An 18,801-nucleotide genomic window follows, 5' to 3' on the forward strand; every position below is an offset into this window, starting at 1 on the left:
GCACCTTCTGATCTGGAGATTCTCCTACCTGAAACCCCTAGCAAACAGGAGACTCGACATCAGGAGCGCGAAGTTCCTTGCGGCCGGGATCTTAAGGGTCCTGGAAACTCTAGGGTTCTAGATGCTCTCTCATGCTATCTAAGGCTTATTTCTCAACATACAATGACGCTTAGTAAAAAAATCATTTCAAGCGGGAGACACAGAGCCAGGGTGGGAGAAATTAAATCTCAAGCGGGAGAACAGGAGGTTTTGCAAAAATGGGCTTTCAGCGGGAGATCTCCCGTCGAAAGCAGGAGAGTTGGAGTCTCTGCCTCAGCACCACCTGCAGACGAGGCAAGAGCATCTCCTTGCCAACGGGATGCTGTCATTCCACGCCATCACGACTCCAGTGCATTCTCCTGGTTTCCCAGGGGACCGTGCCGCGCCCTTTTCGCCTTGCCGTGCTCTGACTGGATGCAGTTGAAGTGGTCCAGCAGCTCCGCCCAGTTGATGTTCTTTTGAGGGGAATTCCCCTTGCTGAGATGGGAGATGTGAGGGAGAGAGAGTAAACCATGATGGTAAATAAATGAGGAGACAAAATCATATGAATAGAATACATGAAGGCCTTGCTATAATATGACATGTAGGAGAAAAAAAAAAACCTTCTTCTTGTCATTGTGCAAATTTGGAAGATGTCCGCATCATTTTGCTGAATTTTGAAGTGTTTACTGGAATCATCATTAACTACAGCCTCATCATAAAAAATATGTAATGATTCCATGACGTAATAAATGCAGTGACTAACAGCCCTAAGGACAGCAGTGGCCAGTTTTTAAATTATTGCGGATTGTGAAAATTACTGAGAATAATGGCAAACATAATGAAACTGTGGATAATAATGACAAAAGTATCTGAAAATGTGTTTTCATTCAAAACACACACAAATACACATTCATGCAAAGTATACTAAAATGAGCCAAACAGAACCAGCACAAACACTGTAACAAACATAAAGCTTAGTGGAAAAATGAGTAAAGAAAATGGGATTCCATCAGGATTCGAATCCGAGACCTCCATATGCTAGCCCGATGCTCTACCAACAGGGCTATAGAAAGTCCTAGTTCAGTGTTCGTCCCAGAAACCCTAAATTCACAATGCTGGAATGGTCAGAAGCTACAGCAGTGTGTTTGTGTGTCACACACACATACACACTTGAACCTGGCATGAAGCCAAAGGATAATTCAACTTGGGGATAAATTCGAGGGGTCACCGAAGTGATGCAGCTTTTTGAGTATGTAACAAATGCAAACAGAGCAAAACTGACCAGTAATGAATATAATTTATTGTGGAAAAACAAGCAAAGCTTGTCACCTTGAAGAATCCACATGGGACTTGTTTCCTGGTAGGAAGAGCTTCTTGGAGGGTGTGGCTGAGCCCGCCATGAAGGCCATGTTTGGCACGCAGGTCAGTCGATTGTGGAGAGTGCTGAACGCCGTGCTCTGTGGTAACAGCATCAGGAGGCCATACAGACTCTTGAGCAGGTATGGATTGTGCTCAGCATCCAGGAGCTGAAGGCGAAGATCTGGGTTGGAATGTGAGAGAGAGAGTCATAGCTTTCATCCATTATGTCACAGATGTATGTGTAATGAAGATTGTTGACATTGTAGAAACTAGCTATCATGAGTATCATATTTGTATATACTATATTTGATTATACTGATAAAGAAGAATTGTAAATGATGCCATACAGAAATAAATCAAATCAAATCAAATCAAATCAAATCAAATCAAATCAAATCAAATCAAATCAAATCAAATCAAATCAAATCAAATCAAATCCAGAATGGAACCAGCGAGCAAATGGAATGCAAAATAAAGTGTTCTATACATCATACAAAATGATTATTCTTTGATGTCTTATCAAGGCTTAATTTTTCCCTTGGCTCATTAGTAAAAAAAGGTACACTAAAAAAAAAAATTATGTCAAATCAACCTAAATGAGACACAAGTGAATAAGAATGAAAACAAATAATTTGCCCCTAGTTATTACATTATTTAATCATGAATTAAATAATTTAATGAGATTTAATCTAAATTTTCCACTTCTAGGATATTAGTCTGCACTGCTCATGAGTCAACCACTCTCCTGCTTCCAGTGCAATGATCTCTATTTAAAATAACTTTCTGCTGTGATGAATCCTGATCATTTCATTACTAATAAATCTACATGTATGAGAGTTCTAGGAAATGAGTTGCCTATAATCAAGGCAGAGATTGCAGCTATTGTTTTCGCTGTAATGCTTAAAAGTCTGATGCGGTGAGATTATTATCTTTGCTGAGCGATACGTTTGATGTGGCAAGACTAAGAACAGTGGAAGCATCCACCGCCCATATCCACTCGTCTTGCTTAAGTCACTGTTTTTTTTATCGACTATGAATTGATGGCAGTTTTTCGTTCAAAAACTACCACCAATTCAAAATTGATAATTAGTAAACAACAACTACAGCGAAACGAGTGGATACAGGTGGTAGATGCTTTGCGTGCATTCTCTGTTCGTAGTCTCGCTGCATCAGACATATCGCTTAGCAAAGACAATAGTCTTGCCACATATGTTTTGCGTAACAGCAAAGACATTAGCTACGTTCAGACGGGAGCCCTTAACCTCGAGGTTAGAGCTTGTAGTTAGGGACCGTGAAGATGCACTCGTAGTTAGCAAACCTCGAGGTTTGCTCGATGTTTCGAGCCACGAGAAATCTTATGGTTAGCGCTCTAACCACGAGCCGCGGGGGGTCCCCACTTGTAGTTAAGCACCGTGTGGACACAAAAAACAATGAACTCGAAGTTAAGAGTGACCTTGTCGTGAACTCCAGCCCCCACAATTTCCTTCTGCTTCCGGGTCAACCTCCCACACGTAAATACACCACAAATACACTACACGTGCATGCGAGGTGAAAAAACCTATGACGCACATCACAACAACATCATCTTTTCTTCCCATGCGCTTGATCTCTGAAACTGAACACGTCAAACTCGCTACTGTTTTCTATTTTCTTCTCCGACGCTAAAAAATTGTTTTCGACGAATATCTTCATAAAGTATAAAGTCATCAGTGCAGTGCTATCTCTACATACCGAAGCTGGTGCCGCCGGTGGGAAAAAGAGTACCGGTAAGCGAGTCCGACAGGGTTGGACTAAAGAAGAAATAGACGCCTTGTTAGCAGTGTGGGCTGAAACTTCCGGTTTTGTGGTTTTAACATTAAATGGGACCCACTCGTAGTTACGGGGGGCAGAAGCTTAACTTCGAGGCTAAGATTCATCGTGTGGACACACGTCGCAGTTAGGGGGCAAGAGCTAAACCTCGAGGTTTCCAAACCTCGAGGTTAGGGCCTGCCATCTGAACGTAACTAATAGCTGCATCCTCCGCCTCAATCATTGGCTAGGAAATGAGAGGTGGGGCTACCAATCACGTACAGGTGAAAATGGGTGATTCAATCAGCTGCACCAGTTTGTCTATCTCTGTGAGGAAATCTACAGTTACTTCCAGGTCGCCACTGAGGAACATGATGTCAAGGAATAGCACAACAACAATACTGCACAACCTTTCATACATTAAAAATTGGTCACATATCTCTATCAAAACCAACTGGGAATAAATCATTTTGATAATACAATGAAATTTCAATCATTCAATCAACAGGTACTTGAAATATGCATGGTGTATAGTTTTCAAGGTATATTCTGACATGTGGTTCCATATTTCTCAATCTCTACAGCACACTGATGGTGTAGATGATGGTTGTGCGTGTGTTTATATACTGTAATACAAGGAATGTTCGTGTGCATTTTAATTTTGCGAATTTTGCGATCGCCAAGATTAAATTAAAATGCACGCGAAAGTTCTTGTATACAATGTATGCATTGAATGCCAGTGGCAATTTGCGAAAATTTCATGCCACAAAAAAGGCCGTCGGTACCAAGTCATGAAAATTTCATGCCGCGAATATATCATGTTTTACAGTATACATTGCATGTTTTTGTCCATGCTTATCTATGTTTGTATGCATCCTAGCCAGTCAAAACAAATCAGTTTGTGAATGATTACAAAACCAGAAAGCACCTGAATAAAATTTTCCACAGTGTGTGAATACTGAGCACATATTAACATTCTGATATTGACAAAGTAAGGGGAAAACAAAACAAGGACAAAATCTTGCAAGTACTCTCAGACTTTGTTATCATATAAGACAAGAAGATAAAGCACAGAAGGATACAACTGGTAGATGAGATCACAGGCGTGTTTGTAGTTCTGGGTGAGTAGACAGAGGGAGACCGTGGCCACGGGACTGTGACACCATGACTTGTAGAGACAGCAGAACAAGCTGCAACTTGCCTGTGTGGTGGTAGAAAGGTCACAGGTTTACAAAATGCATTACATCCATCAATTCCCTTGACTTGCAAACATGTGCTATGCTCAAATGACAACCAGGAAACAGTCACTGGTTTCACATGCAAGGGTGGTGGTGTAAATTATACAGTGCACTCACGTCGTACCGAGCAAGGTTATAAGAGCATTTTTTCACAACGGAGTAAAGATTCACAACGAAGTAAAAATTCAAGTAAAAATTCAGGTAAAAAAAAAAAATCCATATAATCTTGATATACTTTACTTGTTTAATTGTAACAAAATTTCTACACAACACAAGAAAATTGCCAGTCCCACAGACTTCAAGTCGCCTGTATTTCTGAAATAGTGAGGAATTTTCCTGATGACCAAGATAAAATACCAATAAAAGGTAGTGCCCACAAGCCACCTGCTGGGCTGGGGAAGCAACTCAGATGAATTGTGACAAGATTCAGAACTCTTGGTAGTGCATTCCCTACAGTCACTTGGCAAGCAGAAGGGCATCAAACTCATAGGTCTGCTTCACAGAGACAATTTTAAGTCTTGTGCATGGATTACCATGGATACAAATTATGATGGCATAAATGTACCGCATACATCACACATATCAGCATCCCCTCATCCAAACTCCACATTATTATTCAGAGCCCGGAGAAGGGCATCTCACCTCAGACTTGAGCTCCTTTAGGTTGGTGCGCAGCTCAAAGAGTTCGGTGGAGGTGAGGAGGATGGTGTTGAGTGTCTGTACCATGGTGGTGGCAAACTTCATGTCTGGTGTCTCCAGGAGAATCTTGGAGAGAGCCTGGTAGATGTGCTCAGCATTCAGCAGGAGACACAGCTGCCTGTGAGGGAGATTTCAATTTTGACTGGTAGTCATGTTATCATCGGGGCTATTCTTGAAACGATCTGCAATCTGCCATTCAGTGTATCACTTTGATTTCTACATCCACTGCCACTCCATGCTCGTTCACCATTGTAGCTACAAGAATTGTCAGCATCATTACAACAACTACAACTTCACCTACAATTACTACTACTGTTACTTTTACCATCATCACTAATACTAATTCTACCATTATGACTACACTGCTACTACTATGGAATGGAATCTTTAACAAACTAGGAAATTATTAATAAATCACCTGTGACTGCTAACTGTAATACCACCTCTGTTTCTACAACCACCACCACCCTACTACTAATACTACTACTGCTACTACTACTATTACTATTATTATCATTATTATTATTACTACAACTACTACTACTACTACTATTACTACCACTACTACTACTACTACCAATTCTACTACTACTACAACTACTAGAGATACAAAAAGCTACTGCAACATCTACATCTGGTTTGAGCATATGAAAACATGACAATGATGCTAAATATGTCAAATTGAGCTGGTATTATAAATGACAGCACCCACTGCAATATGTGAAATCACAGCAAAGATCTCGGGTTTGCACAAACCTGATGATGTAAGACCCCCTGTCCTCCAAGAGCTGAGGGTTGGTTCGGAATAGCTGCAGGAGCTCCACCATGAAGACAGTGAAGTACTTGTTCGTGCCGGTCACAGACCGTGGGCTTACTACGGTGGTCGTCGATGATGGCATGATCTGATTGGATGACTGCTGGTCGGCGACAAACATTGGGCCAGCTGATGATGACACGATCTCAGCAAGGTTCTCAAGATCACGCAGAACAACCTGGACAGAGGAAAGAACAAAGTGGATCTCTTAATCCCGACAAGCAATCCAAGAAAGGAGCAATGGGGTCACTTAGTTCAAAGAAGAAATGAGAGTTAGCACAAGAAAGATTTTATCATGTTTTCCTCCCCGAAAAATTCCCTCATCACTGTTCTCTCATTTGTAAATTTTCTACAAACTCAAAACTTTTTGATGTAGCAATCCAAGAAAGTAAAGTAAGAAAAGGGTCATTTACTTCAAAGAAGTGAGAGTTTGCACAAGAAAGATTTTGTCATGTTTTCCTCCCCCCCCCCAAAAAAAAAAATCATCATTACTGTTCTCTCTTTTGTAAATCATTATTCTCAAAACTCACAACTTTACAATGTAGCAAAACTATGATTTATAAGACTGTGTAAGGAATATTTTATCTGTTTAGAAAATTCCATTGTTTAAAAAATATATATTCCAAATATTTTGTATTTTGACAATGAGCACTTGTCATCCTGACTTTGCAAATAATCCTTACGATGGTGATAAACATCTGCAATAGCTGAACTAAAGAATACTGGGGATTATCATTACTACAATTATCATTTATTTGGCATTTCAATTCAACATAAATCCAGGGAGAAAGTCATATTACACAAAGCAAAAAATGTGTTGGTTCTAGGTGATTCAATGTGAATAACGGAGAGATAACAGAAGTATTTGTAACAAGCAAAAATCAGTAGGCCTAATCCTAAACAAAGTCCCAGCATAACAGGCATCTACAACTTTTTCTGCTTCTTTCCACAGCCAGCATCTCACTTAAGGCACTTGTCAATAAGAACACATCATACATACCTCGTCTGATGGGTCTGACAGTGTTTTCAGGAGAACTGGAAAGAGCTTCTCGACATGGTAAAATATCTGCAGAAACAAAAGATAAGGACATGCAAAATGAACTCATCGGTAAGATGACTGAAAAGATAGTGCAAATGCATTAAACATGAATTTTCTCATAGCATTAATTACACCTGGGTTGAATTATGTCATCATTGTCAAGTGCGGGTGCTTCCAAACATATACATAAATAGAATATACTCGTTTGTTTGTTTTTGTTTGTTTGTTTCTTTGCTTGTTTGTTTTAAGTTTAGATCAAAACATTTGTACTTATAGACCCACATTTGAAAAATTCACAGTATAAAAGCTACAACTAAAAATGGTAAATCTAATTCCTAGTCATTCATGCAGCGTAATTTGGTTCCCTCTAAATCCTGTATTTCTTGGTATCTGTCACATGAGATCTGCACAGAGAGAAAGTTACCTTATAAATAATGCCAACATTTTCATGGCAAACACATGTGTACAAATATTGACCCATTCATTTTTTTTTCTACATATAACAAAAGATTGGATGTTCTAATAACACCTTCTTTTTAGTGCATAATAGAGGACAAAGAGATAGATACATGAGGCAATGAATTATTGAATTTAATTAAATCGCATTGCATGTTTCAAGTGATAGCTAAGACACGCAGGCAGCCACAGGACTGATGATTTAACTCTGTACGGAAGGACTAGCCAATGAGGATGGAGTGCCTTGCTGAGGGGCACAACCACCACAGCCAAGGGACTTGAACCAGGAACCTCATGATTGATGGTCTGTAATCTCAACCACTGAGCCAAGACAGCTCCTCAATCCAGTATGGTGAACCTCTATAATGACATCATGGTTAAACTCACTCGTGAAGGTGAGATCTACAGCACTGCCACTAGAATTCATGATAAATCTATGATGGAATTAGGAGCATCTTTGAGGGTTGGGCTTTTACAACTTAGGATGAGGCTTTTGTCAAGAATATGTACATATGCAAATTAGTGTATGCCTGATTAATTTGAGGAAACCCATGTGGTGAGAAGCTTCTAAAGATGGCACACATGGCGCTCTAGGAATTAAAGTCAAGTCTCGTCATTTCCTTCCCGATGATTGGTGATGATGTGGGTTTATTATTGTCCAGTGTCAGAGAAAATGACGAGTGTGATGCTAATCATCGCCATCTCCTCCAGGTTGTAACACTTTGCTTCTTTACACAAGTTTGGTATCCTTGCCCTGTGGCACACCCTAGCAACCAAAGAGGAATGTCCTCAATCTCACCTTCTTTGGAGTCTTGATGAGTAAGTGGTAGACCCACTTTAGGACAGCATCCCTGGTCTGCATAGACTTGTGTCCCAGGTAGCGGGTTAGGACCTGGACTATGGGGGCTAGCTGGAGCTGCGTGGGTGGGACAGCCCACATCCTAAAGGGTAAGAAGAGATGTAGAGAGGTGGTGGGGAAAATTAATGGGTTATTACTGCAATTACCTCATCTCCATAACAATATTATTCAAATCTATCCTTTAAAGAAATAGTATACAATGTAGTATTGGTAGAGATGAGGATTTGGCTTTTAATTTTTTGTGAGATACCAAGAAACCACGTAGGAAATAGTACAGAGCATACCATTCTAAGAGGAATTCAAAGTTATTTGATGAAAACTGGGGGGTGTTTCATCTATTTAGTCAGCACTGACAAGTTGTCAGTCTCTGACAATTTCAGTTAAATCCTTGGTTTTGATTGGCTGAGATGTTCTCTTCACTGACTGTTACCATGGTGATTGTCAGAGACTGACAACTTGTCAGCGCTGACTAAACTGATGAAACACCCCCTTGGTTTTGGAATGGCTGAGACATCTAAAAACAAGTAATGCAAAGCGATCATAATAAAAGGTGGGTCCCACCATATATTAGGATCATTCTGTTTTGGATATCTCAGCCATTTTAAAACCAAATTTTATTAAGTAAATGGTGAATTCCTCTGGGAATTACATGTTCTTTCATATTTCAATAGAGGTTTCTCATTATCACAACAAAAATGTTAAAAACGTGAAGGTAGGTCTCAACCAAAACTATACAATCCCTTTAAATCATGACTGTCATCCTCTTTTGTGTCTTTGGTGACCTATAAAGTACCGAAGTGATGATGACACAGTCTTCTGTCACAGTTCAGGTTGGAAGAAGGAGCGCGCATAAACACTTGGACCAGGTGAGGTTGTTTAGAACCAGTTTCCATGGTGATGTATGGCCATAATGTCACACTTTGGTACTCTGATGTTGTCATTAACTTGTGATGTAGCTTATGCTACACTACTCTCATCCACTGCACTACAATCTCTTGTGATAATTATCATTATTAGCACTATGTAATCTCTGAATATGAAAAAGTGGACATGAGGCAAAGTACTGAGCAGTCTCATGTTTTAATCAGCCAGGATGATTACCAGCAAAACCAGTTCGGTAAAGTGGGAAACGATACCAATATACTGTATACGCTATAATTTTCGCGTACATAAATTTTCGCGAATTGCCGCTGTCACACATTTTCGCGAGTGGTTAAATTCGCGATTGAGGGACCAGAGAAAATATGAAGTGGCAAAGAAAGTGAATTTTCAACTTACTAGCAAATAAGAATGATACTAGTTATACACTGCATGAAAAAAAAACCTCACCAAACGCTGCGAACTAGTAAGTTAGAATTCAACATTTTTGAAGTGGTTAAGTCCATCGCGCTAGATTTCTGACGAGTGGTCCCCTTGCAATAATGGATTGGCTCTCTACAGTATTCGTAAGTAGACGTGGACGTGCGGAAACAAGCTTAGCCAGTATGGTCTGTTCGTAAAGCCATGACATGGTATACTAGTACTGAAATGTTCGTATCATCAAGGCAAGGGATTCATTTTGGAAGGTAATATTTTCGCGTGTTGTTAATTTCGCGAATAGCTCCCGACTCGCGAAATTACAGTATATATACAGTACTGCACAAGTAAAATCATTAACTCAATACGTTTCTCTGTAACTGGAGTAGGTAAAAAGAGGTTGCCTATTTATCTCTTGCCCAGTCTAGTACAGACAACTATACATGATAACTTGACTGAATGAAATAACTGAAAAAATCTATTCACATGCTACTAAAAATCACTAGTATATATCTCATTGAGTTTGAACTCTTGTGGCCTGAAAGATTATGAGATAAGTAAATATTTTTAAGGTGGAGTAACAGAATGAGTTGGGAAGTTTTCCAAACTTTTCTTACCCTTCTGATGTCTTCTCCTGCGTGTTTGAGTTCATTTGTTGAGGTGCATCTTCGTCGTCGCCGTGGGTTACCAGCCGCATCAAACTTTGATTGACCGTTGTGGCTACTTCTTTGATATGTGAGCGATGAAGTCAAGGATCCAAACATTCTCCCTCAGGAGCTTATGGTATCAACAACAACAAAAAAATCATTGATATAAGACTTAGAATGTAGCTAAAAAAAAACATGGAGGCAGCGATACTGTTGACATCATGTACAGACTGAGATATAAAGAAAATATACAGAAAATTCAACATATTTTCACGTTTCTAGCGTAACGAAAGAGCACTTGACTTACCTCTTTCAAAAGAAGGGGAAATAACATTACCTTTATAATGAGTTGAGGGAATGAGTAACTTTCATAAAAATACAATTTTGTAGAATTCTCTTCATATTTTCATATTGGTATATAGAGGGTGCATGATGTCACAAACTGTAGTCTAGTCTTCTTATCCAGTGATGGCGGAACCGAAACTTTAGAATTCATAACTTATAAATTTTGAAGGGATTGTCTATCTCTCCTTAAGCTTCTCTGATGTGTTCTACTATGAATATTGCTGCATTCACTCAATTCACATTTATATTCAAATTTCATTTCATTTATCTCATTGAAGACTAGTGTGGAGTACACTTGGGCAGGTGTCTATGGGAAATGTGTGTTATAGCATAATCAGTTCATCCTCAATGGGGTTAAGAGTCCAAAGGTCTTGCTACAGTGTAAACCAAACTTGTTCAGAGTCAAACAAGGATATTTCTCCTCTGCGGTTCCTCATAGGCCAGGCAGGGGAGCGTAGCGGCCAGCAGGGCAGACAGAAAGCTTAGTAATGTCCGTCCCGCTAGTCCCAGGAATTCTCTGATCCACGTCATGGCAGTGAATTGTATCAGTTCATCTACAATAACAACAAAGGAAGAAAAAAAGGTGCGGAACATCACACAGAGATATGAACATGTGACATGCAGGATTTTGTTACATGGAAGAAAAGTAAAATGGTGACATCTAATCCCTTTCACATTTTGCACTGTAGATATTTTTTTTTTTTGAATTATCAATAAAGTGAATTAAATTGAACTGAATAACTCTCAGTCATTGATCATTGTGCGGGTCTCAAATGTAAATATGCCTCTCATTAGGAATAATGATCATTTATCTATCAGAATATCAATATTTTCATCTAACACTATGTGGTGCAACAATCACAAGAATGATTTGATACCTTTTTCACCTTGTGACTGTAGGACGCTATAAAGCACATAATTTCAGGAAAATATCCCAGGTGTTGTCATTTATTAGCCTGTAAAATACAAATATCTCAAAGCAGGGACGTTGTTTGACTACTGTACACTGATATTTAATCAAGTACGGAATATGCAATAAAACAGTAGTAAAGTCAAATATCTAACGTACTGTGACATGTTTGCCTCTAATTTACAAGAGTCTCAAAGTACAGACATTATTTGACTACTTTGCAAAGATAACGGTTTCATATCCAGTTAATAGAGAACAAACTGAACTAAATTATGACTCAAGACTACCAAAGGTATCAAATAACATAAAGGTTGTTTTGGTAGATATAAAAAATAGAGACAAAAAAATATATGTTTTTGCTCTCAGCAAGCTTTTCCACAACTTTGCATTCATGTCAATTATGATTTTCAGATTACATGGTATATACTTCATGTTTCCAACAGTATTAATATCACTTAAACTACTCTTCTCTGCATTTTGAAATCTCTCATTTCATGGAGACAAATTATGTTGGCACATTTGAATAATTTGTATGAAGGAAATAACAATCACTGTAAAGTATTAAGAAAGACTTACAGATAAAGATTTCCTGCATTGCTTTGTGGTATCTTATTTCATAAATATGACAAAACATTCAATTCACAGGTTGAGTTCAGTACTGCATCATATCAATTGTAGTTCATTTTTCTGGGGCCTAAAACTCTTTGATCATTTACTACATGAGAAAATCAATGCTTAATTGTTCTTACCGAAGTGGAAAACAGTGGAATGTTATGTTGAAAAGCATTAATAAAGATGATGATAATGATACTACTACTACTACTACTACTACTACTACTACTACTACTACTACTATTACTACTACTACTAATACTCTTCATCATCATCATCAACATCATAACAATGATGATAATAATGACAATTCTACTACCGATACTACAACTACTACTAATGATAATGATAACAACAGCTATTTGATCAGGCCACTCTGGCACATAAACGCGCTCAAAGCACTTTACAATAAATCATTAACATCATCACCAAACACTGGCTGCCGCCGATTGACTTTCAATGTGAGAAGGCAGGGTCGTAAAATCAAACAATCATTGTCTCGGAATTGAAAGAATGGAGCCAGGTATCCTGGTGCTGGTGATGCCAAGTCTTCTTATGCAAACTATCATCGTCCCTAATAGACCAATAAACTTGGAGATCTCGATTTCGACAGGAGATTCTACTTGCGTACGGCTACCAGTCAAGAGTGTATATTAGCTCTTGTCCAACTTTCTTTTTGAAAACTGCTTTATTACAGCTGTTACATTTGCGACCTCAACTACTGTTAGCCTTAATTTCTATCAGTACGTATGATACTGAAACTTGGCAGAAACATTCAGGTGAATTTCATTTATCCTCACTCAGTACACAAAATCTGTAGAACTTGTCTGTCCAGAAAAAATAAATTGGAAATAAATAAATCTCCATGTATATAATATGGGATATCATCATTACAGTGAAACAGGTGAGATACTGCGTATCTGCTTTCAGAAAAATTACATTCAAGGTGTCATGTCAAATCCCTCACAAAAAACAAACAAACCAACAAACGAACAAACATGTACCAGACGTACTTGGGTACTGTCATTGAGGATCTTAAAGGACTAAAGAAGAAACACAACCATGGGCAAGATTACTACTACTTGATAATCAAAGACATAGCTCACACACATTAATTTCTTAGGCTACAGTAATCTTCTCATCTGGTAGCACTGGATAAGGTACTTACACAGCATGTCTCCTCAGGAAACTACGCATGTATCTGTGACATACCTGAGACCTTTTTTTTTTTTTTTTTTTGGTAATGCACAGACCAAAACAATAAGCTTTTGTTCTCCTAGAGATTCTTTCTAAGGTCCCTCTTGCTGTCATGAGACAAAACAAATGATAAAGAGTACATTTGAACTGTTAACATAATGAAACTTGCAGAACATCAAAGTACTTCCACTTCTGAAACCCAGATCGTAATGTGCAATAAAAAGTTTGGCAACAGGAAGTAAACATGCTTTAATAGAGTCAAGGGCTGGGCATACCATGTGACTGGCTCTGTGCTGTTAGGATGTTCACCATGCTGGCAAAATTTGTGCTGCTCGGAGACTTGCGGATGCCCTTCAAAAATTCATCCAGACAGAATTCGCACCTACAGAGCCACAGAAACAAGATACATACAATCACTATATAGCGACCACTCTCAGTTACATTGACTGTATTAATTTGATGACTTTATGTAATCATAATTTGATGGAAGTAAATTTGACACTGATTACTGAAAAATGGCCAGCATACATATATCTCTGATTGTGTTCTATGCTTGGCCTTCAACTTTGCTTTACGAATATAAAATTGTTTCCCATGAGAATTTGAGGCAAAAGGACAAAGACAACTTAAATTACACAGACAGAATTTTTAGATATCTTTTGCAACTATTACCATTTAAAACTCATTTTAGATAAGTATCAAATACCCAGAAGGAGTTTAAATTTGATTAGCAATCAGTCACACAATACAAATTTGATTCATCATGATGTCTTCCAACAAATGTTAAGTACAATTTTTCAAAATCTCTGTGAGGATTGAGCATTGTTTCAAGGTCAAAGGAGTTTCATGATGCAATTTGAGAATAAAAGCACAAATAATCTGGAATAGGTGTTTGTACCTGATTTAACTTAGAATCACCTAAGGTTATTGCCTTTATCTTAACTGCACTGGATATGACTGAAATTAATCCCACACTTCTTGTTCTATCACTTGAAATCAAATGTACATTTGTGTATTTGACTTTAACCCTGTGACATGTCACCTTTGACCTCATGACCCCAGAAAAAACTCAGAATATCTTTGCATGGTTATCCATTTTTACACTAAATCTCATTTTGATACATATCACAAGTGAAAGGACATACGTTTTGTATACAAATAGACAGAAACTCACAAACACAACATTTCCTGCACTATTTCATGGCAGTACTAGCAAAAACAGAAAGAAAGAAAAAGAAATACATGTAATCAACTAAAACATTGGTGAGTTCCATCAGCACTTACATTTTTCTAACTTCCTTATTCTGGTCGCTGAGAATGTGGAATAATCCGTCCAGGATTTCTGGCAAGTAGACTAGCATGTTGATATCAGGCACTGCATCTAGTGTGGTGACCTAGCAGAATAGATGTCATGACATCATCATCTTTTAAATGCTTCGTCACAAAGACCAATTGTGGAGAGTAAAGAAAAACATGTATACAATAATCCCCATTACAAAACAAATAAAAACTAGAAATGTCGCTATGGCGACTGGTATGCCTCCGCCATAATGCATGATTCTCCTAATAGGTACAGATAGTACATGTGGACAATGTGTGATTACATTTTCACAAAAGTGGCAAAATATTAAAACGACAAGTTTGTCACAAATGTGTTAAATGTTCACCTTCCTTGACCTAGGTTTAATTGGATGAATACAACTGTAGGAGAGCATGTATTTGGGAGTTAAGGACTTTGACTTGACTTTGACCCATTCATATGTTTATGCATCTGAGTTATTTTCAAGGTACGGAGAAAAAGTGCAATTTCTATATTGAATAGTAAATTGTTACCATTTTCATCTGGCCTTTGACCCTAAAATTCATAAAATAATCACTGTCAGGCAGAACATGCATAAATATGTAGTATGTTTCAAGATAACTTGAGCCACTTCCGAGATATGGAGGAAAAGCTTAGTTCAGCACTTTCACTTGATCTTTGACCTTTTGACCTTTGAGGCAAAAACAAAAGAAAAAAAAAACTTTCCAAAGAATCTCTATTAGGTTATGCATGCATACACCAAGTGTAAAAAATATAATAATCCTGCCAGCATTGCATAAACATGACGGAAATAGTAAAATTTTGAAGTGTTTCCCTTGACCTTTGACCCCTGACCTTTGACCCCATGAACCCTAAATGTTCTAGATAATCACTGCCAGTCAGTACATGTATATATACTATGTTCCATGAAGATACCTTGAACAATTTCCAAGGTACAGAGAATAAAGGTGAAATTTTAATATTTTTACTTGACCTTTTGACCTTTGACCTTTGACCTCATGACCCAAACTTTCACCAGAGAATCTTAATTGGGTAATACATGTATACACTAAGTTTCAAGAAAATATCTTCAGGCATTGCATAGATATGGTGGAAATAGTGAAATTTTATGTATTTGACCTTAACCTTTTGACCTTTGACCTTGAGCATGTGCACCAAAAAGTTGATAGGCACAACTTCACCCCCTAATACACATACATGCCAAGTTTCATTAGGATACCTCAAAAGGTTTTTATAGTTACCCTGTCCACAAAATTCATTACGGACGGACGGAAGGACGGACGGACGGACAGACGGAAGGACGGACGGACGGAAGGACGGACGGACGGACAACCCGAAAACATAATGCCTCCGGCACCACTTCGTGGCGGAGGCATAAAAAACTGTACTGCAAGTTACCCACATCACTGTCCAGCCAGTACAGAAGTTTCTACAATACAAATTGTCTTGCCATTATCTGGTGTGACACCTTATGACTCATTTGTACAGTGGATACTAATCATAACAGGAAGAAAGGGATGTGACAGTCCTTGTGATGGATGTATTGTCTTGCAAGACATCACTTGCTCGCCACTTTCTGTTCTGCCCTGTGCGTAAAGGTCCTGTTTACCTTAGGGAGCAGTGATTTAAACAATGTTCAAAATATCACTTTTGAAGCATATGTGTAGGTCAGTTGTATCACAAAACATTCTACCATATATTTTTTGCAATAAAGACTAAAATATAAGGAGATATCAATATTTTTCTCATTAAACCATAACTGTAGACGGCTTAGTCTGAAAACATTTTTTATCATAACTATTGTTAACATTTTGTATGCTAAACAATACTTAACATTGATTACACTGGTTCAAATTTTTACATTGGTTGTTACTATCCCTAACTCACATTTTAGAACTATTTTGAAGCGCTAATGTTGGGTTTTTGTTTCATCTGCAATTGGTAAATTATGCCTTAAAAGGGATAGTTTCCTCAAGTGCATGTGGATCCAACAAGTGCGGAGAGCCTAGCGAAATACTCGGTGAACGTTTCATGAAAGTCATACAATCACTTCAAAAATTACAAAATGTTTAGACTTTATGTGAATTTGTACAAAACTGCTCATGTCATGTTGTACCACCATTATTGTCCATTTGAGGAAGTGTTTTTATTTTTTCTTATCATGTAAATGAAACACATGTCTACAAAATTTTGTAATCCATCAACCACAAATCTTTCAAACTTACCCATGAGAGAATGAACTGGCCCACAAAGGAATTCTGGGTGTAAATCCGATCTCTGAGAAGTGTGATGAAGGCATTCAAATCAAAGTTTGGACTTTCCGTCACTATGTCCTGTGAGTGTAACCACAAAAAAAAAAAAAAAAAAAATCATAACAGCATGATTCTTCTTACAAGCCTACTTTAAAAACAATAATGTAATATGTAAATGATGAGGTTAACTTCCTTAAAGTGCACATTTAAATTACTCTTCCTTGGATCAGAGAACCCACTCAAATAAACCGAGCCTGCAAAGACATACATGAGGAAATGTACCGAACATTCATACCACATGTACAGGAACTGCAGTTGAAATGCATTACATCACACTTGCCATGAGATGAACCAACAATATACTGTAAAAGTGGAAATTTTAGCGGTGTTCAAATTTTCGCGCATTTTGCGCAACCAGAAACTAGCGCGAAAATAAAAGCACACGAATATTTTTGCTTGCCATATGTGCCTGTGCGTGATGTCTTGATTCCGCAGAATTAAAACCACGCGAAACTCTTCCGACCCGGCCAAGCGCGAAAAATTAGTCACACGAAAATATCCACTTTTACAGTACATTGTACATGCAACAGCTTCCCTGCCTGTCCAACAGCTCCATATGATATAGGTGAGCAACAAAAGTTATAGTTGCATATATATTTTCAGGAAATGTTTTGGAATATTAATAAAAAGATTTATGAGAAAAATAATAACAATATCAATAATGATTATAAAATGGTGATAGCATCATCAATAGTAATCAATATTAATTTCAATGATAATACTAATAATAATAATAATTATAATAATAATAACAATAATAATGGAATAGTTTTCCTGGTATCGCATCGCAATTTGATATGCATTTTTATAACACTGCTACACAAACTAACCTTTGTGTAGCAGTTTTATTCCATAGAAGAGTACAGGGTACCATTCAAAATATTGTTCATCAGCTTAGATTGCTACTCAAATATGAGTCTGAAAATTATTCCCTGATAATAATAATAATAATAATAATAACAACAACAATAATAATAATGATAATAACAGTAATAACAGTAATAATAATAATAATAATAATAATAAAGATAATAATATTATTTTAGGTCTTCTCTATTGAGGGTAGCCTCTTCACTGTTGCTGCTACTTTACCATTAATAACCAAGCATTGCCAAATTTCTAGTATGTTGCACAAGGGGAAAGGAACACGCGGAAAAACAGTTTGTCCAAGGAAATAGGCACTAGGCTGGAGTTGAACTTTGGACCACTCACTGCAAATCAAGAGTCTTATCCATTATACCACAGTGTTCCCACTAATATAACTACGACAATAACTTAATGGTCATTAATTCTCTGCTATCTAATATCATATCATGCTATTTATTTTCACTGCTATAGGATATGGTCTCTGTGTGACTAGCACTAGGAATTAAAAAGATTTCACAGTCTGTTTGTGTTTCCTCACCATTTCTGGTGTACTATCCATGAACTTGCAGGAAGGGAAATCAAATACTTCCTATAGCATTACACAAACACTTGACTCTTGACCAATTCACTAAAGTTGCGATCTTTTCTATGTGAATGGAGAATCAGCTACAGACATGTATTGTGGACATAACTTCCCCACCTTCATTAGCCTGTCAAGCAGCTCCGAACCATTCTTCACGTTGAGGTCAGGGTCTGCAGAAAGCTGTCAAATCAAGTCGAATGGATAATTAGAAATCGTCATTGAAACAAGGAGGAACCACATGAAGACAAGATGAAGGCTTAATGTCACAACCTATAGTCCTTTACATATGGTAATAACATAAGAGTGAATGTGAACTTCAATCCTCTTGATCATCAGACACAGAAGTGAAATATTGAGAGAATAAAAAAAAGAGAATGACTTCTGATCACCTATCACTTAATTCTAACTGAGAAAGTTATTCATCTTCAAATACTTTTA

At 37.7% G+C, this 18,801-nt stretch overlaps 1 protein-coding gene across 1 annotated transcript in view; it reads right to left on the reverse strand.

Annotated features, from left to right (window-relative positions):
- Window positions 1–377: 377 nt before the first annotated feature.
- Window positions 378–18,801, reverse strand: part of LOC139735481 (protein VAC14 homolog) — a 34,649-nt gene continuing 16,225 nt past the window's right edge. The window contains exons 4-17 of the mRNA XM_071646236.1: window positions 18,481–18,543; window positions 16,827–16,934; window positions 14,565–14,674; window positions 13,556–13,662; window positions 10,978–11,115; window positions 10,187–10,304; window positions 8,214–8,355; window positions 6,920–6,985; window positions 5,862–6,097; window positions 5,049–5,223; window positions 4,251–4,369; window positions 3,451–3,530; window positions 1,351–1,561; window positions 378–516 (exon numbers count right to left, since the gene is read on the reverse strand). Coding sequence (XP_071502337.1) covers window positions 378–516; window positions 1,351–1,561; window positions 3,451–3,530; window positions 4,251–4,369; window positions 5,049–5,223; window positions 5,862–6,097; window positions 6,920–6,985; window positions 8,214–8,355; window positions 10,187–10,304; window positions 10,978–11,115; window positions 13,556–13,662; window positions 14,565–14,674; window positions 16,827–16,934; window positions 18,481–18,543 — 1,812 coding nt within the window. The remainder of the gene's footprint in view (window positions 517–1,350; window positions 1,562–3,450; window positions 3,531–4,250; window positions 4,370–5,048; window positions 5,224–5,861; window positions 6,098–6,919; window positions 6,986–8,213; window positions 8,356–10,186; window positions 10,305–10,977; window positions 11,116–13,555; window positions 13,663–14,564; window positions 14,675–16,826; window positions 16,935–18,480; window positions 18,544–18,801) is intronic.

The sequence above is a fragment of the Diadema antillarum genome, unplaced genomic scaffold (assembly GCF_040938485.1).
Source record: "Diadema antillarum isolate AM-2024a unplaced genomic scaffold, OU_Dant_1.0 seq00000581_RagTag, whole genome shotgun sequence".
Classification (NCBI taxonomy): domain Eukaryota; kingdom Metazoa; phylum Echinodermata; class Echinoidea; order Diadematoida; family Diadematidae; genus Diadema; species Diadema antillarum.